The 16,701-nt window shown below is 45.3% G+C and overlaps 1 protein-coding gene across 1 annotated transcript in view; it reads right to left on the reverse strand.

Moving 5' to 3' along the window:
• A2ML1 (alpha-2-macroglobulin like 1) overlaps positions 1 to 9,580 on the reverse strand; it is a 56,114-nt gene extending 46,534 nt beyond the window's left edge. The window contains exons 1-4 of the mRNA XM_023192405.1: positions 9,519 to 9,580; positions 8,864 to 9,047; positions 8,310 to 8,472; positions 890 to 942 (exon numbers count right to left, since the gene is read on the reverse strand). Of these exons, the coding sequence (XP_023048173.1) occupies positions 890 to 942; positions 8,310 to 8,472; positions 8,864 to 9,047; positions 9,519 to 9,580 (462 nt within the window). The remainder of the gene's footprint in view (positions 1 to 889; positions 943 to 8,309; positions 8,473 to 8,863; positions 9,048 to 9,518) is intronic.
• Positions 9,581 to 16,701: the final 7,121 nt, after the last annotated feature.

Genomic DNA, 16,701 nt, shown 5'->3' on the forward strand with positions numbered 1-16,701 from the left:
TTTTTTTTTTGAGACGGAGTCTCGCTCTGTCACCCAGGCTGGAGTGCTGTGGCCGCATCTCAGCTCACTGCAAGCTCCGCCTCCCGGGTTCACGCCATTCTCCTGCCTCAGCCTCCCGGGTAGCTGGGACTACAGGCGCCGCCACCTCGTCCAGCTAGTTTTTTGTAGTTTTTAGTAGAGATGGGGTTTCACCGTGTTAGCCAGGATGGTCTCGATCTCCTGACCTCGTGATCCGCCCATCTCGGCCTCCCAAAGTGCTGGGATTACAGGTTTGCGCCACCGCGCCCAGCTGAAAACTCTTAAAATGAAAGGGGGCTGAGCTACAGCTCTTGTCTGTAATCCCAGCACTTTGGGAGGCTGAGGTGGGTGGAACACTTGAGGTCAGGAGTTTGAGACCAGCCTGGCCAACATGGTGTAACCCTGTTTTTACTAAAAATACAAAAATTAGCCGGGCGTGGTGGTGCACGCCTGTAATCCCAACTACTCTGGAGGCTGAGGCAGGAGAATTGCTTGAACCCAGGATGCGGAGGTTGTAGTGAGCTGAGGTCACGCCACTGCACTCCAGCCTGGGCCACAGAGCGAGACTCTGTCTTTAAATAAACAAATAAATAAAATAAAATGACAAGGAGAGTAACCATTTCTCAAGAACCTGATTGATGTGTAGATACTGAAGCTGAGAACTGGTTACCTCTGCTTATTCCTAGGCTGATTTAGGCTAGCTCCCTGAGGCTAGTCCAGCACTTCCAGTCCCACACGCACAACAGTCTCCAACCCAGAGGGCCTCGCCTTGCCAAACCCAGGCTGAGAGGACTTCCGCCTTGGAGAGAATCTCTCATCCTTTTCCCTAGTCTCTCAGTCTGCGCCACTCCCTTTCCTCCTCCCAACTCACCTTGTCGTTCACTGGAACAAAGTTGCTATCCATGGTGACAATGCGGAAATACACTGGAAGGGAACAGGCATCGTTAGCAAAGGGGCTGTTTCCTGGCTCAGAATTTTCTTTTCTTTTTTTTTTTTGAAACAGGGTCTCACTCTGTCACCCAGGTTGGAGTGCAGTGGCACAACCATGGCTCACTGCAGCCTCAAACTCCTGGGCTCAAGTGATTCTCCCACCCCAGGCTCCAGAGTAGCTGGGACCACAGGCAGGCGCCACCACACTCGGCTAATTTTTGTAGAGACAGGGTTTCACCATGTTGGCCAGGCTGGTCTCCGAACTCCTGACCTCAGGTGATCCACCTGCCTTTGGCCTCCCAAAGTGCTGGGATTATAGGCGTGAGCCACCGCGCCCGGCTTCCTGCTCAGAATCTTTCCTCCATCCCTCCTCCTTTCTCACACATGCTCTGTGTCAGCAAAACCCCAACAGGTTTTACTATTTTACAAAACCTACTCTGAGAGTGAGGTAAAGCCCAAACACAGGCCTGGAGCCCAGGAGGCAGAGCAAGAGGCAGAATAGAAGCCTTCATTGACCACCCTCCTCATCCCCCACAGGAACACCAGACTGAACACCTGTCCACACAAAACAGCACCGTCCTAAGAACCAAAAATCAGATGAGTGATCACAGTGCCTGGTTTTAACTTCCTATCACTGAAAGAGGCACTGAAGAGGGTAGAAAAGACACACTTGAATTGCGGATACACCCCCCACCCCCATCCCCCAGCAGTGACTGTGTGGCTCGGAGACAGAATCCACGAACTTGAGGGAGGGAGAGCACTGCAGTGACTGTGGGACTTGGCATTGGAACTCAGTGCTGCTCAGTCACAGGGGAAAGCACGCAGGGCAGAACTCAGCCAGCGTCCATGGAGGGAGCGTTTAGACCACCCTCAGCCAGCGGTGAATTGCCCGTCCCAGCAGTTGGGAGCGGAGTTCCGATTAGCCCCTGGGGCTCCGAATAGTCAGCAGTGATAGCTGCGCAGTACTTGTCATGGACCTTGGGTGAGACTCAGAGACACGCTGGCTTCCAGTGGTTCAGCGCGTTCCCAGCTGTGGTGACTATGGGGAGGGGCTCCTTCTACTCGAGAAAAGGAGAGGGAAGAGTCAAGGGGACTTCGCCTGCAGCTTAGGTAGCAGCTCAGCCACAGTGGGGTAAAGTACCAAGCAGCCCCTTGGGGTCCCCAGTTATAGGCCGTGGCTCTTGGATGGCATTTCTGGACCTGCTGTTTGTCAGAGGAGAGCTTACTGCTCTGAAAAAAGAGTCCCAGGCCACGCACCGTTCACCACCAGCTGACTAAGAGCCCTTGAGCCTCGAGAGAACACTAGAAGTACCCGGGCAGTACTCGTCGTGGGCCCAGAGTAGTGGTGACCACAGGGAGACTCCTCTGTGGAAAGGGGAAGGAAGAGTGGGAAGGACTTTGTCCTGTGGCTTTGGTGTCAACTCAGCTGCAGTAGAACAGAACACCAGGTAGATTCCTAAGGTTTCTGACTCTAGGCCCTGGCTAGCAGATAACATCTCTGGACCTTCCCAGGGTCATGGGGAAATCACCACCCTGAAGGGGAGGACAACAAGCGTGGCTGGCTTTGTCACCTGCTGACGGTAGAGCCCTAGGGCCTTGAGCAAACACAGGCAGTAGCCAGGTATTGGTTACCACAGGCCTTGGGTGAGACACAGTACAGTGCTGGCTTCGGATATGACCCAATGCAGTCCCAATACTGGTGGCCACAGGGGTGCTTGTGTCACCCCTCTCTCCAGGCAGCTCAGCACAAAGAGAGAAACTCTGTTTTGGAGAAAGTAAGGAGAAAGAACAAGAATCTCCACTTGGTAATCTGGAATTCTTCCAGATCTTATCCAAGACCATCAAAGAGGTACCTCTATGAGCCTTCAAGAGCCACAGAGATACCGAGCATGGGTCCTCCCTAATGCAGATGCACTGCAGAGTCCGGAAACTTAGATTGCAACACCCAGGGCCCTTCAAATACCTGGAAAGTCTGCCCAAGAAGGACAGGTACAAACAAGTCCAGAATACAAAGACTACAATAAATACCTAACTCTTCAATGCCCAGACACCAATGAAGATCCACATCAAGACCGTCTTGGAGGCCGGGCGCGGTGGCTCAAGCCTGTAAATCCCAGCACTTTGGGAGGCCAAGACGGGCGGATCACAAGGTCAGGAGATCGAGACCAACCTGGCTAACACAGTGAAACTCCATCTCTACTAAAAAAAAACAAAAAAAACTAGCCAGGTGCGGTAGCGGGCGCCTGTAGTCCCAGCTACACGGGAAGCTGAGGCAGGAGAATGGTGTGAACCCGGGAGGTGGAGCTTGCAGTGAGCGGAGATCTGGCCACTGCACTCCAGCCTGGGCGACAGAGCGAGACTCCGTCTCAAAAAAAAAAAAAAAAAAAGGCCATCTTGGAAAAAATTACCTCACCAGATGAACTAAATAAGGCACCAGCAACCCAATCTCGGAGAAACAAAGAGAGTGATCTTTCAGATCAAGAATTCAAAATAGCTGTTTTGAGGAAACTCAACAAAGTTTTAGATAACACAGAGAAGGAATTCGGAATCCTATCAGATAAATTTAACAAAGAGATTGAAATAATATTGAAAAATCTAGCAGAAATTGTGGAGCTGAAAAAAATCAATTCACATACTGACCAATGCATTAGAGTGTCTTAACAGTAGAATAGATCAAGCAGAAGAAAGAATTAACAAGCTTGAAGACAGGCTTTTTAGAAATATACAGTCAGGCTGGACCTGGTGGCTCCCACCTGTAATCCCAACACTTTGGGAGACCAGGGCAGGCAGATTACCTGAAGTCAGGAGTTCGAGACCAACTTGGCCTCAAAACCCCATCTCTACTAAAAATACAAAAATTAGCTGGGCCATAGTGGCACGCACCTGTAATCCTAGCTACTCAGGAGGCTGAGGCAGGAGAATCCCGGGAGGCGGAGGTTGCAGTGAACCAAGATCGCACCACTGCACTCCAGCCTGGGTGACAGAGGGAGACCCTGTCTCAAAAAGAAAAGAAAAAAAAAAAAAAGACCAATCTGGCCAACATAGTGAAACCCTATCTCTACTAAAAATACAAAAATTTGGCTGGGTGTGGTGGCTCACACGTGTAATCCTAGCACTTTGGGAGGCAAAGGCAAGGCAGGTGGATCACCTGAGGTTAGGAGTTTGAGACCAGCCTGGCCAACATGGTGAAACCCTGTCTTAAAAGTACAATAATTAGCTGGGCATGGTGGCGGGCGTCTGTAATCCCAGCTACTTGGGAGGCTGAGGCAGGAGAATTGCTTGAACCCAAGAGACGGAAGTTGTAGTGAGCTGAGATTGCACCACTGTACTCCATCCTGGGCGATAGAGTGAAACTCCTTTTCAAAACAAAACAAAACAATAAAAATACCCAGTCAGGGGAGAAAAAAGAAAAAGGAATGAAGCATGCCTACAAGATCTATAAAAATAGCCTCAAAAGAGCAAATCTAAGAGGTATTGAATTTTGGCTGGGCACAGTGACTCACGCCTGTAATCCCACACTTTGGGAAGCTGAGGCAGGTGGATCACCTGAGGTCGGGAGTTCAAGACCAGCCTGGCCAACATGGAGAAACCCCGTCTCTACTAAAAATACAAAATTAGCCAGGCATGGTGGTGCAGGACTGTAATCCCAGCTACTCGGGAGGCTGAGGCAGGAGAATCACTTGAACCCGGGAGGCAGAGGTTGCGGTGAGCCAAGATCATGCCATTGCACTCCAGCCTGGGGAACAAGACTGAAACTCCGTCTCAAAAAAAAAAAGAGGTACTGACTTTAAAGAGGAGGTAGAGAGAGAAATGAGATGGAAAGTTTATTCAAAGTGAAAATAACAGAGAACTTTCCAAACCTAGAGAAAGATATCGATATTATTATTATTATTTGAGACAGTCTTGCTCTGTTGCCCAGGCTGGAGTGCAGTAGTGTGCTCTTGGCTCACTGCGACCTCTGCTTCCCTCGTTCAAATGATTCTCCTGCCTCAGCCTCCCCAGTAGCTGGGATTACAGGCATGGGCCACCATGCTTGGCTAATTTGGTATTTTTAGTAGAGACGGGGTTTTGCCATGTTGGCCAGGCTGGTCTCAAACTACTCACCTCAGGTGATTTGCCCACCTCAGCCTCCCAAAGTGCTGGGATTACAAGCATGAGCCACTAAGCCCAACTGAGAAAGATATCAATATTAAGTACAAGAAGATTATAGAACACCAAGCAGATTTAACCCAAATGAGTCTACCTCAAGACATTTAATAATCTCCAAACGTCAAGGAATTAAAAAACATCAAGGAATTAAAAAAAAAAAAAAATCCTAAAAGTGCAAAGCAACAGACGTGGTGGCTTACACATGTAATCCCAGCACTTTGGGAGGCCAAGTGGGGAGGATAACTTGAGGTCAGGAGTTGGAGACCAGCCTGGCCAACAGGCGAAACCCTGTCTCTACTAAAAATACAAAAATTAGCCAGGCATGGTGGTGCTCACCTGTAATACCAGCTACTCAGGAGGCTGACTCAGGAGAATCGCTTGAACCCAGAAGTCAGAGGCTGCAGTGAGCAGCCATTTATTGCATTCCAGCATGGGCGACAGAATGAGACTCCATCTCAAAAAAACAAAACAAACAAAAACAAAAATTAGCCAGGCATGGTGGCGCACCCCTGTACTCCCAGCTACTCGGGATGTTGAAGCATAAGAATCGCTTGAACCCAGGAGGCGGAGGTTGCAGTAAGCCATGATCCCACCACTGCACTCCAGAGCCTGGGCAACAGAGGGAGACTCCGTCTCAAAAACAAAAAACATTCAGTAACATTTCTATATGCCAACAGGGAACAATCTGCAAAAGAAATTAAGAAAGATAATTCAATTTACAATAACTATAAATAATACAAAACACCTAGGAATAAACTTTACCAACGAAGTAAAAGATCTCAACAATAAAAACTATAAAATACTGATGAAAGAAATGGAAGAGGATGCACAGAAACATGAAAAGAGATTTCATGTTTCTGGATTGGAATAATTGATATTGTTAAAAGTCCATACGACCTAAAGCAATCTATAGATTCAATGCAATCCCTATCAGAATACCAATGACATTCTTCACCGAAATTCTACATCCTAAAGTTTAGGATTTTTGTAAAAAACAATTGTAAAATTTTTATGGAACCACAAAAGACCTAAAATAGCCAAATCTATTCTGAACAAAAAGAACAAAACTGGAAGAATCACATTACGTGACCTCAAATTATACTGCAAAGCTATAGTAACCAAAAAAGCGTGGTACTGGAATAAAAACAAACACATAGACCAATGGAACAGAATAGAGAACCCAGAAACAAATCCACATGTCTATAGTGAACTCATTTTGGCAAAGGTGACAAGAGTATACACTAGAGAAAGGACAGGCTGTTCAATAAATGGCGCTGGGAAAATTGGATATCCATATACAGAAGAATGAAACTAGACCCTCATCTCTCTCCATATAGAAAAATCAAGTCAAAGTGGATGAAAGATTTAAATCTAATACCTCAATCTATGAAACTATTATAATATAAGGAAACCTTGGGGAAACTCTCCAGAACATTTGTCTGGGCAAAGATTTCTTGAGTGATACCCAAGGATCACAGGAAGCCAAAGCAAAAATGGACAAACAGGATCACATCAAGTTAAAAAGCTTCTGCACAGCAAAGGAAACAATCAACAAAGAGACAACCCACAGAATGAAAGAAAATATTTGCACCCTGCCCATCTGACAAGGGATGAATAACCAGAATATATAAGGAGCTCAAACAGTCTTATAGGAAAACATCTAGTAATCAGATTAAAGAATGGGCAAAAAGATCTGAATAGACATTTCTCAAAAGAAGACATACAAATGGCAAACAGGTATATAAAAAAGGTGCTCAAATCATTGTCAGAGAAACGTAAATCAAAACTGCAATGAGATATTATCTCTCCCCAGTTAAAATGGCTTTTTTCCAAAAGACAAACAATAATAAATGCTGGTGAAGATGTGGAGAAAAGAGAACCCACATACACTGTTCGTAGGAATGTAAATTAGGACAACCACTATGGAGAACAGTTTGGAGGTATCTGAAAAAAACTAAAAATAGAGCTTCCGTATAACCCGTCAATCCCACTGCTAAGTATATATCCAAAAGAAAGGAAATCAGTCTATCAAAGAGCTATCTGCACTCCCATGTTTATTGCATCAGTTTTCACAATAGCCAAGATATGGAAGCAACCTAAGTGTCTATGAACAGATAATAAAAAATGTATTAAAAATATGATATGCATACATAATGGAGTACTATTCACCTATAAAAAAGAATGAGACCCCGTCCTTTGCAACAGCACGAATGGAACAGGAGGTCATTATGTTAAGTAAAATAAACCAGACACAGAAAGACAAATTTTGCATGTTCTCACTTATTTATGGGAGCTAAAAATTAAAACAACTGAACTCTTGGAGATAGAGAAGAGAATGATAATTTTAAAGTGTGGAAAAAATAAGGTAAAAGGAAAAAAAAAATTTTAAAGAGAGAGAGAGAACAGAATGATAGTTACCGGATGCTGGGAAGAGTAGTGGTGGGCAGGGTGAGGGGTGGGGTGGGAATGGTTAATGGGTACAAAAATATAGTTAGATAGAATGAATAAGATCTAGAGATCTTGTAGTTTTTAGCACAATAGGGTGACTACAGGCAACAATAATTTATTGCACATTTAAAAATTACTAAGAGTATAATTGGAGTGTTTGTAATACAAGGAAATGATAAATGCTTGAGGTGATGGATACACGTGTACCCTGATGTAATGATTACACATTGCGTGTGTGTATCAAAATAGCTCATCTACCCCATAAATATATATACACCAGCTATGTACCCACAAAAATTTTAAATTAAAAAAGAAAAACCAACAAATCCAAACATAGTTTCTCTTCAGGGCGCCTGACTTCAAAATCTCAGAATGAAGTGCCCCTGTAAGGAAGAATGAACAAATACAAAAAAAAAAAAAAAAAAAAACCAGTAGCTCAAGCCAAATGCCCTCAGTGCTTTCTTAGCCATTTACAAGCAGCTTGTTGCAAGGCCCAGCAACCCAATTATACTTGCCAAATTCTATTCCAGAAGAAATGTGTACTTTTGATTTAGATACACATACACAGTAGCAACGCCCACCTACTTCTCTTGCTTGTGTAACGCAGCATGTATTCAACACTTGTAATACTTAATCCCCCAGATTTTCCTCTCTTCTGCACTCCTTGTTTCTTAAGCCTCCTATCAAACCACAAATCCCCTCTTTTCCCCTGTGCACAGCGGTTTCCCCAGTTTTCAGTCAAACCCCAAATATGTGACTCTTACCTTGCTGCCCTGGGGTGTAGACAGGTTTGTCAGTCTGTACAAAGGTGCCACTCCCCCGTCTCTGAATTAGAACCTTTTTCTTCTCCTCAAAGCTGATGTTATTTCCAACTCCTGACACCCGGATTGTGGCCACGTCTTCTGTGCCACCACCAGGAGGTGGTACCTGACCAAGAAAGGGGACTTCTGGGGCGGAGTAAGGGATTGGGGGAACAGAATCAACTGGTCTCAACCCAACAGTGAGTAAAAGGAAGGAGTTGCGTTAGATGGGGGTAGCAAGGATAGAGACATAAAACAAATTACCAGGAGGAAGAATTAAGATCAGGAACTAAAGGGAGAAATCCAAGGTCAAGGAAATTGTGGGTGAGTTATAGCCGGGGATTGAGGTTAAGTTGAGAAAAAGTAGGTTTAGAGGCCATGGCAAAGGAAAACAGAAATTATGCTTAAATTAGATTATATTGAGCCTAGGGAGAAGAATAGGCAAGTAAGGGATTAGAGTTAGAGCAAAGGAGAACAGGCAAGTAAGGGATTCGAGTTAGGACTGAGTCTGTGCTTACGAGAAAGGAGATACAATGTAAGTGCCTCTTCTTCAATCCAGAGTGTTCTAGCAACTTCTGGGTCTTGTCCTTGGTCTCCAGAGTGACCGTGAATTTAACATCACAGTACCCAGGGCTCAGATCCAAACAAACCTTCTGAATGGAGGGGAAGTTTAGTTGGGCTGGTAATGTTACCAGGTAGTTTCTATTAAAGGAACAGAAGGATTTCAGGGCAATAATGATTCATTCACGCCAGGAAAAATTAAGCACTCTCCTAAGCGCTCAGCATGTAGCAGTGAATCAGACAGACCAAGCCCCTGCCTTCCTTATGCACCTCATTTTCTACAAGAAGCAGAGAAACAACAACTCAGTGCACAGTCTTAAACTTCCACCGTCAGGAGGCCCTCACCGAGAATACATGCCTCAAGCACCAAGGAGGAAATTAGGCCTATTTCAGAAAACAGGGTACATTTTAATATTTCTCTTTTTTAAGGCTTCCTCTTCATCCCTCAGCCTTCCTCTCTGGGTAAAGGATCAGTGGAACCAAAGAAGAGAAAAAAGGAGGAGGAAATTAAGATAAACCAAAGTTTATCTCCCCATCTCCATATAAATGTTTGAGAAAGTTAGGCAAAGAAGCCACTGCCCTAATAAACCAATTCTGACACCAAGCACTCACGGAAGTTCTTCTGCAATGGCTGGCGATAGGGCCAACATTCCTAGAAGGAGATGAGCCCACATCTTTGTGGGTGAGACAGATTTTCCAGGGTCGGGACCAGAGATCCGCTCTGCGTAGCTTTATATACTAACTCCAGGCAGGGTGTGCGGCGATGACCGATGCTATAGTCAATCACCTCCTGGCACCTAGAACACAGGAGGATTGTGTTCCTCCTTCTCTAACCGCTGGGTTAGGTGGTGGACCAGGGTAGGGCCACTATTCACTTCTTTAAAGGTGTTTCTCCCTGGAATATCCGTACTGGTTCAGCCAGTTTTAGGGAAAAACCAGAGCTGAGTATTCATAATGGTAAAGCTCTCAGAACGTATTTTGAACTCCTCCCTTTTTTTCTGGTTTCATTCCAATTCCTGTTCTCATTTAATGTCCTTATTTTCTTTTATTATTCAATTAAGGTGTAGTTGGGAACACGGGTATCAGAACAGTATCCATAGAAAAGCAGTAAACTTGGCCGGTCACGGTGGCTCACGCCTGTAATCCCAGCACTTTGGGAGGTTCAGGTGGGTGGATCGATCACGAGGTTAGGAGTTCAAGACCAGCCTGGTCAACATAGTGAAACCCTGTCTCTACTGAAAATACAAATAATAATAATAATAATAATAATAATAATAATAATAATAATAATAATTAGCTGGGCATAGTGGTGGTTGCCTGTAGTCCCAACTACTTGGGAGGCTGAGACAGGAGAATCACTTGAACCCGGGAGGTGGAGGTTGCAGTGAGCCAAGATCATGCCACTGCTCTCCAACCTGGGTGACACAGCGAGACTCTGTCTCAAAAAGAAAAAAAAGTTAATACTACTCAGTATTATTGTGACTGTATGGAAATAGGAACACATACAGGCCTAGCAAAAACAGACTGTGGATAACGTTTCTCACGGCAATTTCGTAATACACATCAAAGCCTTTAAGATTTGCGTATTCTTTGACTCAGCAACTCTTACTCTGGAAATGTTTCTTAATGAGGAAAAAAAGGACAGCATGCATGTATGCACGAATGTATCTACACTGAGTTTTTTCCACACTGTTCTTTCTTTTTTTTCTTTTATTTTGTATTTTTTTGAGGTAGAGTCTCACTTTGTCACCCAGGCTGGAGTACAGTGGCACAATCTCAGCCCACTGCAGCCTTGACCTCCTAGGCTCAAGCGATCCTCCCACCTCAGCCTCCTGAGTAGCTGGGACTACAGGTGGGCACCAACACTCCTGGCTAATTTTTTTGTATTTTTAATAGAGACGGGGTTTCACCATGTTGCCCAAGCTAGTCTTGAACTCCTGAGCTCCAATGACCACTTCAGCCTCCCAAAGTGCTGGGATTACAGGTATGAGCCACCATGCCCAGCCCACAGTGCTCTTTATGATGGTAATACTTAGAAGTCACCTAAAATATAAATTAGTCTAAGTGCAGTGGCTCACGCCTATAATCCCAGTTTTTGGGAGTCGGAAGCTGGAGGATTGCTTGAGCCAAAGAGTCCAAGACCAGCCTGGGCAACATAGTGAGACCCCATCTTTGTAACCACTCAATGGATTCACCTTGCCCGCTGCCTAGACATAGCCGACTTTTGCAATGGCTAAAGAGTAATTCACTCAGAACCAGCTGTGCGGGAGAGCGGAGTTTTATTATTACTTAAATGAGTCTCCTTGAGCATTTGTAGATCAGAGTTTTTAAAGATAATTTGGCGGGTAGGGGCTTGGGAAGTGGGGAGTGCTGATTGCTCAGGTTGGAGATGGAATCATAGAGGGTCGAAGTTAGATTTTCTGAATGTCTTCTGTTCCTGGGTGAGATGGCAGAACTGGTTGGGCCAGATTACTTGTCTGTGTGGTGTCAGCTGATTCCATCTAGTGCACGGTCTGCAAAGTAACTCAATTACAGATCTTACATTTTACAATAGTGATGTTATCCCCAGGAGCAATTTGGGGAGGTTCAGACTTTTGGAGCCAGAGGCTACATGACCCCTAAACTATAATTTCTTATCTTGTAGCTAATTTGTCAGTCCTGCAAAGACAGACTGGACCCCAGGCAAGAAGGGGGTCTTATTGGGAAAGGGCTGTTATCAATTTTGTTTCAGAGTCAAACCACGAACTGAATTCCTTCCCAAAGTTACTTCCACCTACGCCCAGGAATCCACAAGGACAGCTTAAGGGTTAGAAACAAGATGGAGTCAGTTAGGTCTGATTTCTTTCACTGTCATAATTTCCTCAGTTATAATTTTGCAAAGGCGGTTTCAGTCTGTACAAAACATTTCTTTAAAATTAGCTGGGTGTGGTGGTGCACGCCCGTAGTCCCAGCTACTCTGGAGGCTGAGATGGTAGGACTGCCTGAGCCCGGGGAATCAAGGCTGCCGTGAGCCATGATAGCGCCATTGCACTCCAGCCTGGGCAACAGTGAGAACTTGTCTCATTAAAATAAATAAAATAAAATAAAATAAAACAAAATAAAATAAGCGAGGATGCTCTCTGAGACCAAAGATCACCCTATACCAAACCAGCTTAAACAAAAAAGCATTTTTGGTGACTCGAATGGATTCAACAGGAAGAATGAGCTTATGGAACCAGAACAACTTGAAAGACTTTACAGCCTGGGATTAGAGACTTGGTGCAACCAGGGCTGACTCCTCCTCATCTTTCTCTCTTGTGTACTTTCTCTGGTTGGCTCATTTTCTCCTACTGCACACAAGCTTTTCTTCAAGTCATAGGGAGGATGGCAGCTGGGAGCCCTCAAGCCATATTTGTTCAGCTCCATGACCCCGAATGACAAAACTTTTCACCTATGTTATAAAATTCCTGAAGAAGAACTGTGTTCCTCCTTCTCTCGCTGGCTCACCTCTGAATCAGTCACTGTAGCCAGGAGGGTATGATAGGCAGGGCCTGGGTCATTCTCCCACCTAGAGGCCAGGGTGATGGGGTCCTGTGATTGGTCACCCCTTTAGAACCACATGGAGTTGGGGAGGGGAAATTATTCAAAGAAATCACTACAGTAGGAAGTGTGTTGGTGTAAAGAGCTGGAAACTTAAAACATTAAGTCTATTACAATGCCCAATAATGAGCTTAGTTGAATAAACTGTCATGTTAATATAAAGCAATACTCTGCAGCCATTAAGAATAATGTTTTCATGAGAAGGGGCATTATTTGCAATACTAATTGAAAGGGGTTGGGGCTGGTGTAGTGGCTCACACCTGTGATCCCAGCACTTTGGGAGGCTGATCCGTAGGAGTTCAAGACCAGCTTAGTCAACATGGCGAAACCCTGTCTCTACCAAAAATACAAAAATTAGCCAGGCATGGTGGTGGGCGCCTGTAATTCCAGCTACTCGGGAGGCGGAGGCAAGAGAATCACTTGAACTAGGGAGGCAGAGGCTGCAGTGAGCTGAGATCACGCCACTGCACTCCAGCCTGGGCAACAAGAGCAAAACTCCGTCTCAAGAATAAAAGAAAAGAAATGGGTTGGGGAAAGTGATACAAAATGACATGTGGCAAGTTCCACTTTAACTTGGAATATAAAAAGCTAGAAAGAGTGTGGCATGGTGGCTCAAGCCTGTGATCTCAATGCTTTGGGAGGGCAAGGTGGGAGGATTACTTGAGGCCAGGAGTTTGAGACAAGCCTCGGTAGTATAGCAAGACCCTGTCTCTACAAAAAAATAAATAAATAAAAAATTAGCCAGATGTGGTGTCCCATGCCCAGCTACTTGGGAGGCTGAGGCAGGAAGATCACTAGAGGCCAGGACAAGTCTGCAGTGAGCCATGATTGTACCACTGCACTGCAGCCTGGCAGCAGAGCAAGACCGTGTCTCTAAGTATAAAAAATAAAAGAGGCCGGGCGCGGTGGCTCAAGCCTGTAATCCCAGCACTTTGGGAGGCCGAGACGGGCAGATCACGAGGTCAGGAGATCGAGACCATCCTGGCTAACACGGTGAAACCCCGTCTCTACTAAAAAATACAAAAAGCTAGCCGGGCGAGGTGGCTGGCGCCTGTAGTCCCAGCTACTCCAGAGGCTGAGGCAGGAGAATGGCGTAAACCCGGGAGGCGGAGCTTGCAGTGAGCTGAGATCCGGCCACTGCACTCTAGTCCGGGCGACAGAGCGAGACTCCGTCTCAAAAAAAAATAAAAATAAAAAAAAAATAAAAATAAGCTGGAAAAGTGCATTGCTCCCTCTCTGACAATAGGAAAAAGCCAGACAAACTGAAAAATCACTTTTCTTAAACCAAAAGTTGAACCTAAGAGCTAAGCTGAGCTGGGCGCGGTGGCTAACGTCTGTAATCCTAGCACTTTGGGAGGCTGAAGCAGGCAGATCGCAAGATCGGGAGTTCGAGACCAGCCTGGCCAATATGGTGAAACCCCATCTTTACTAAAAACACAAAAGAATTAGCCGGGCATGGTGGTGCATGCCTGTAATCCCAGCTACTCAGGAGGCTGAGGCAGGAGAATTGCTCAAACCCAGGAGGTGGAGGTTGCACTGAGCCGAGATCACGCCTCTGCACTCCAGCCTGGGTGATGGAGCAAGACTCCATCACAAAACAAAACAGCTGAGCTGAGGTTGCAGGTGAGCTAAGTAGCCTGAAATTCAAGGAGACACAATTCCTCATGAGCAGAGACCAGATGGGTGGAGTATCTCATCAGTGCCAGAGCATGGGAGGTGTCTGGCCTTTCATACAGACATGCAGGAAGAAAGCAGCTACATTTTTCATAAAGTGCTAGAGGCCTGGTGCAGATTAGAGGGACTATAAGGAGCCTCTGGGTGTCACAGAAGCAAGGGAGGGCTTTACTTACCCACGGGCTCCTTTCCATGACCTCTACCAGGTGTTCACAGGAAATATTGGGGGCCAAGCGGGAGACTAAAAAGAGCCCCCTCAGTACTATGGGCATCAAGAACCATATTTGCTCTCATTGCAAAAAAGGCCTCAGCTGCCCATGCTCCTCTCTCGAAAGCCGTAAGACTCTGGGGAGGAGTGGCAAATACTGTTGCTCCCAGGGCACAGGTGTTACCAAGGGAAGAGCGGGGAGAACCCTAGTCCAAGGGAGGGACAAGGAGCAATTGTGAGCCCAGAGTTCTAAGTTAATACTTTTAGAGGTCTCCTGAAACTGAAGGAGGGGCACAAAAAAATCTTTCCCACCCAAGACCCGCCACAAATTCAAAGCAGAGTTTGGCAGCCTGGCATAAGGAGTAGGGCAGAAATACTCATCCCCTACGGCCCAGGCATATAAACCTACCTAAGAAAGACGATAAAGAGGGCAACAGAGAAGCACCCTGTCCCCTCACCATTACCTTAGCAAGAGCACCAAGTAACTAAGCAGTCTGCCCCTGGCAGAGGGCATGAACGTGCGGAGAAACGACCTCTGTGGTGCCTGTGTGGTGTATAGAGGAGACAAGAGCTGAGGGTGGGGCACAAACATTGAGAAATCCCCAGCATTCCAGATGCCACCCTAAGCATAAGGCATCACAAAAGGAATTTGAAGCCTATGATGTACCGAAAGTAAACTTGGCAATTACAAAACCTGAATCCAGTTCACCTTTTAACTAGATTAACTCAATCCACTAAGCTAACTGCCTGAGAAAAGGTGTGTCCATTTCTAGTCACAAATACTATTTATCTAAATCTCTCCTGTTCTACACAAGATGTTTGGCAATCAATGAAAAATTATAAGTTATATCAAAAGAAGAAGAAGATGACAACAACGCCCTGTGAAGATACAAAGTGATCAACGGAACCAGGCTCGGAGCTGCCCTCCATGTTGTAACTAAGAGAGAGGCTTTAAAACGCCCTGGAGTAATATGTCAAAGGATCTCATGAAAAAAAAAAAAGGGACAACGGACATGAGGAGAGGGTGTCAGGGGTGAATTTCAAAAGAAAGGTGGGCCAGGCATGGTGGCTCACGCCTGTAATTCCAGCACTTTGGGAGGCCGATGCGGGTGGATCACGAGGTCAGGAGATCGAGACCTTCCTGGCTAACACAGTGAAACCCCGTCTCTACTAAAAATACAAAAAAATTAGCCAGCGTGGTGGCGGGCGCCTGTAGTCCCAGCTACTCAGGAGGCTGAGGCAGGAGAATGGTGTGAACTCTGGAGGTGGAGCTTGTAGTGAGCTGAGATGGCGCCACTGTACTCCAGCCTGGGCGACAGAGCAAGACTGCGCTCCAAAACAAAACACAACAAAAAACACAAAAGAAAGGTGGAAGTGACTGACTTCCTGAAATACTAAACATGGTAGCCTTTATAGAAGGGCCAAAAAAAAAAAAAAAAAAAAAAAGGATATGCAGTATCAGGCCAGGAACAGTGGCTGAAGCCTGTAATCCCAGCACTTTGGGAGGCCAAGGCAAGAAGATCACTTGAGCCCAGGAGTGTGAGACCAGCCTAGGTAACACAGTGAGGAGACTTTGTGTCTATATAAAATAAAAACATTAGCTAGGTGTGGTGACTTACATCTATAGTCCCAGCTACTTGGGAGGCTGAGGTGGGAGGATCGCTTGAGCCCAGGAGGTCAAGGTTGTAGTGAACTGAGATTGCACCACTACACTCCAGCCTGGGTGACAGAACAAAATCCTGTCTCAAAAAAAAGAGAGAAAATGCAGGATCAGAGAGGAGCAGCTCCTTCTTCAGGCTCATTAATAACCTTGACAATACGAATATAGCTGAGGAAATAATCGATTGCCTTGAAGTTAGGTCAATAGAAATTACTCAAACAAACACAACAAGAAAAAAGAGTGAAAATCATTCGAATTCTTTTCAAATAATTTGAATTTTTATAGCATTTGAAGAGTATTCAAGTGCTATAAAACAATATCAAATGGCCTAGCATACATGTTATCAGAATCTTGGAAGGAGAAGCGAGAAAGAACAAGCAGAAGACATGTTTGAAGAGATAATAAACGAGAATTTTCCAAAAATAATGAAAGACATCAAACAACAGATTCAAGAATTATAGACAATTTCTCCACGTTTCCCCTAATTCACACACACTAGGCACATACATACATGCACATACCAAGCCTCTTGGTTAGGTTGTAAAACTTGTGATGGTCTCTGGAGGCTCTGTTTGATTTGGACACAGGGAAAACCAGTATATTCAATTGAGTTTTGGGTCACTCTACCACTCTACATAAATTCCATAAACTTTTGTTTTGTTTTTTTTTTTTTT

This window comes from Piliocolobus tephrosceles, chromosome 10 (assembly GCF_002776525.5).
Source record: "Piliocolobus tephrosceles isolate RC106 chromosome 10, ASM277652v3, whole genome shotgun sequence".
In the NCBI taxonomy this organism is placed as follows: Eukaryota; Metazoa; Chordata; class Mammalia; order Primates; family Cercopithecidae; genus Piliocolobus; species Piliocolobus tephrosceles.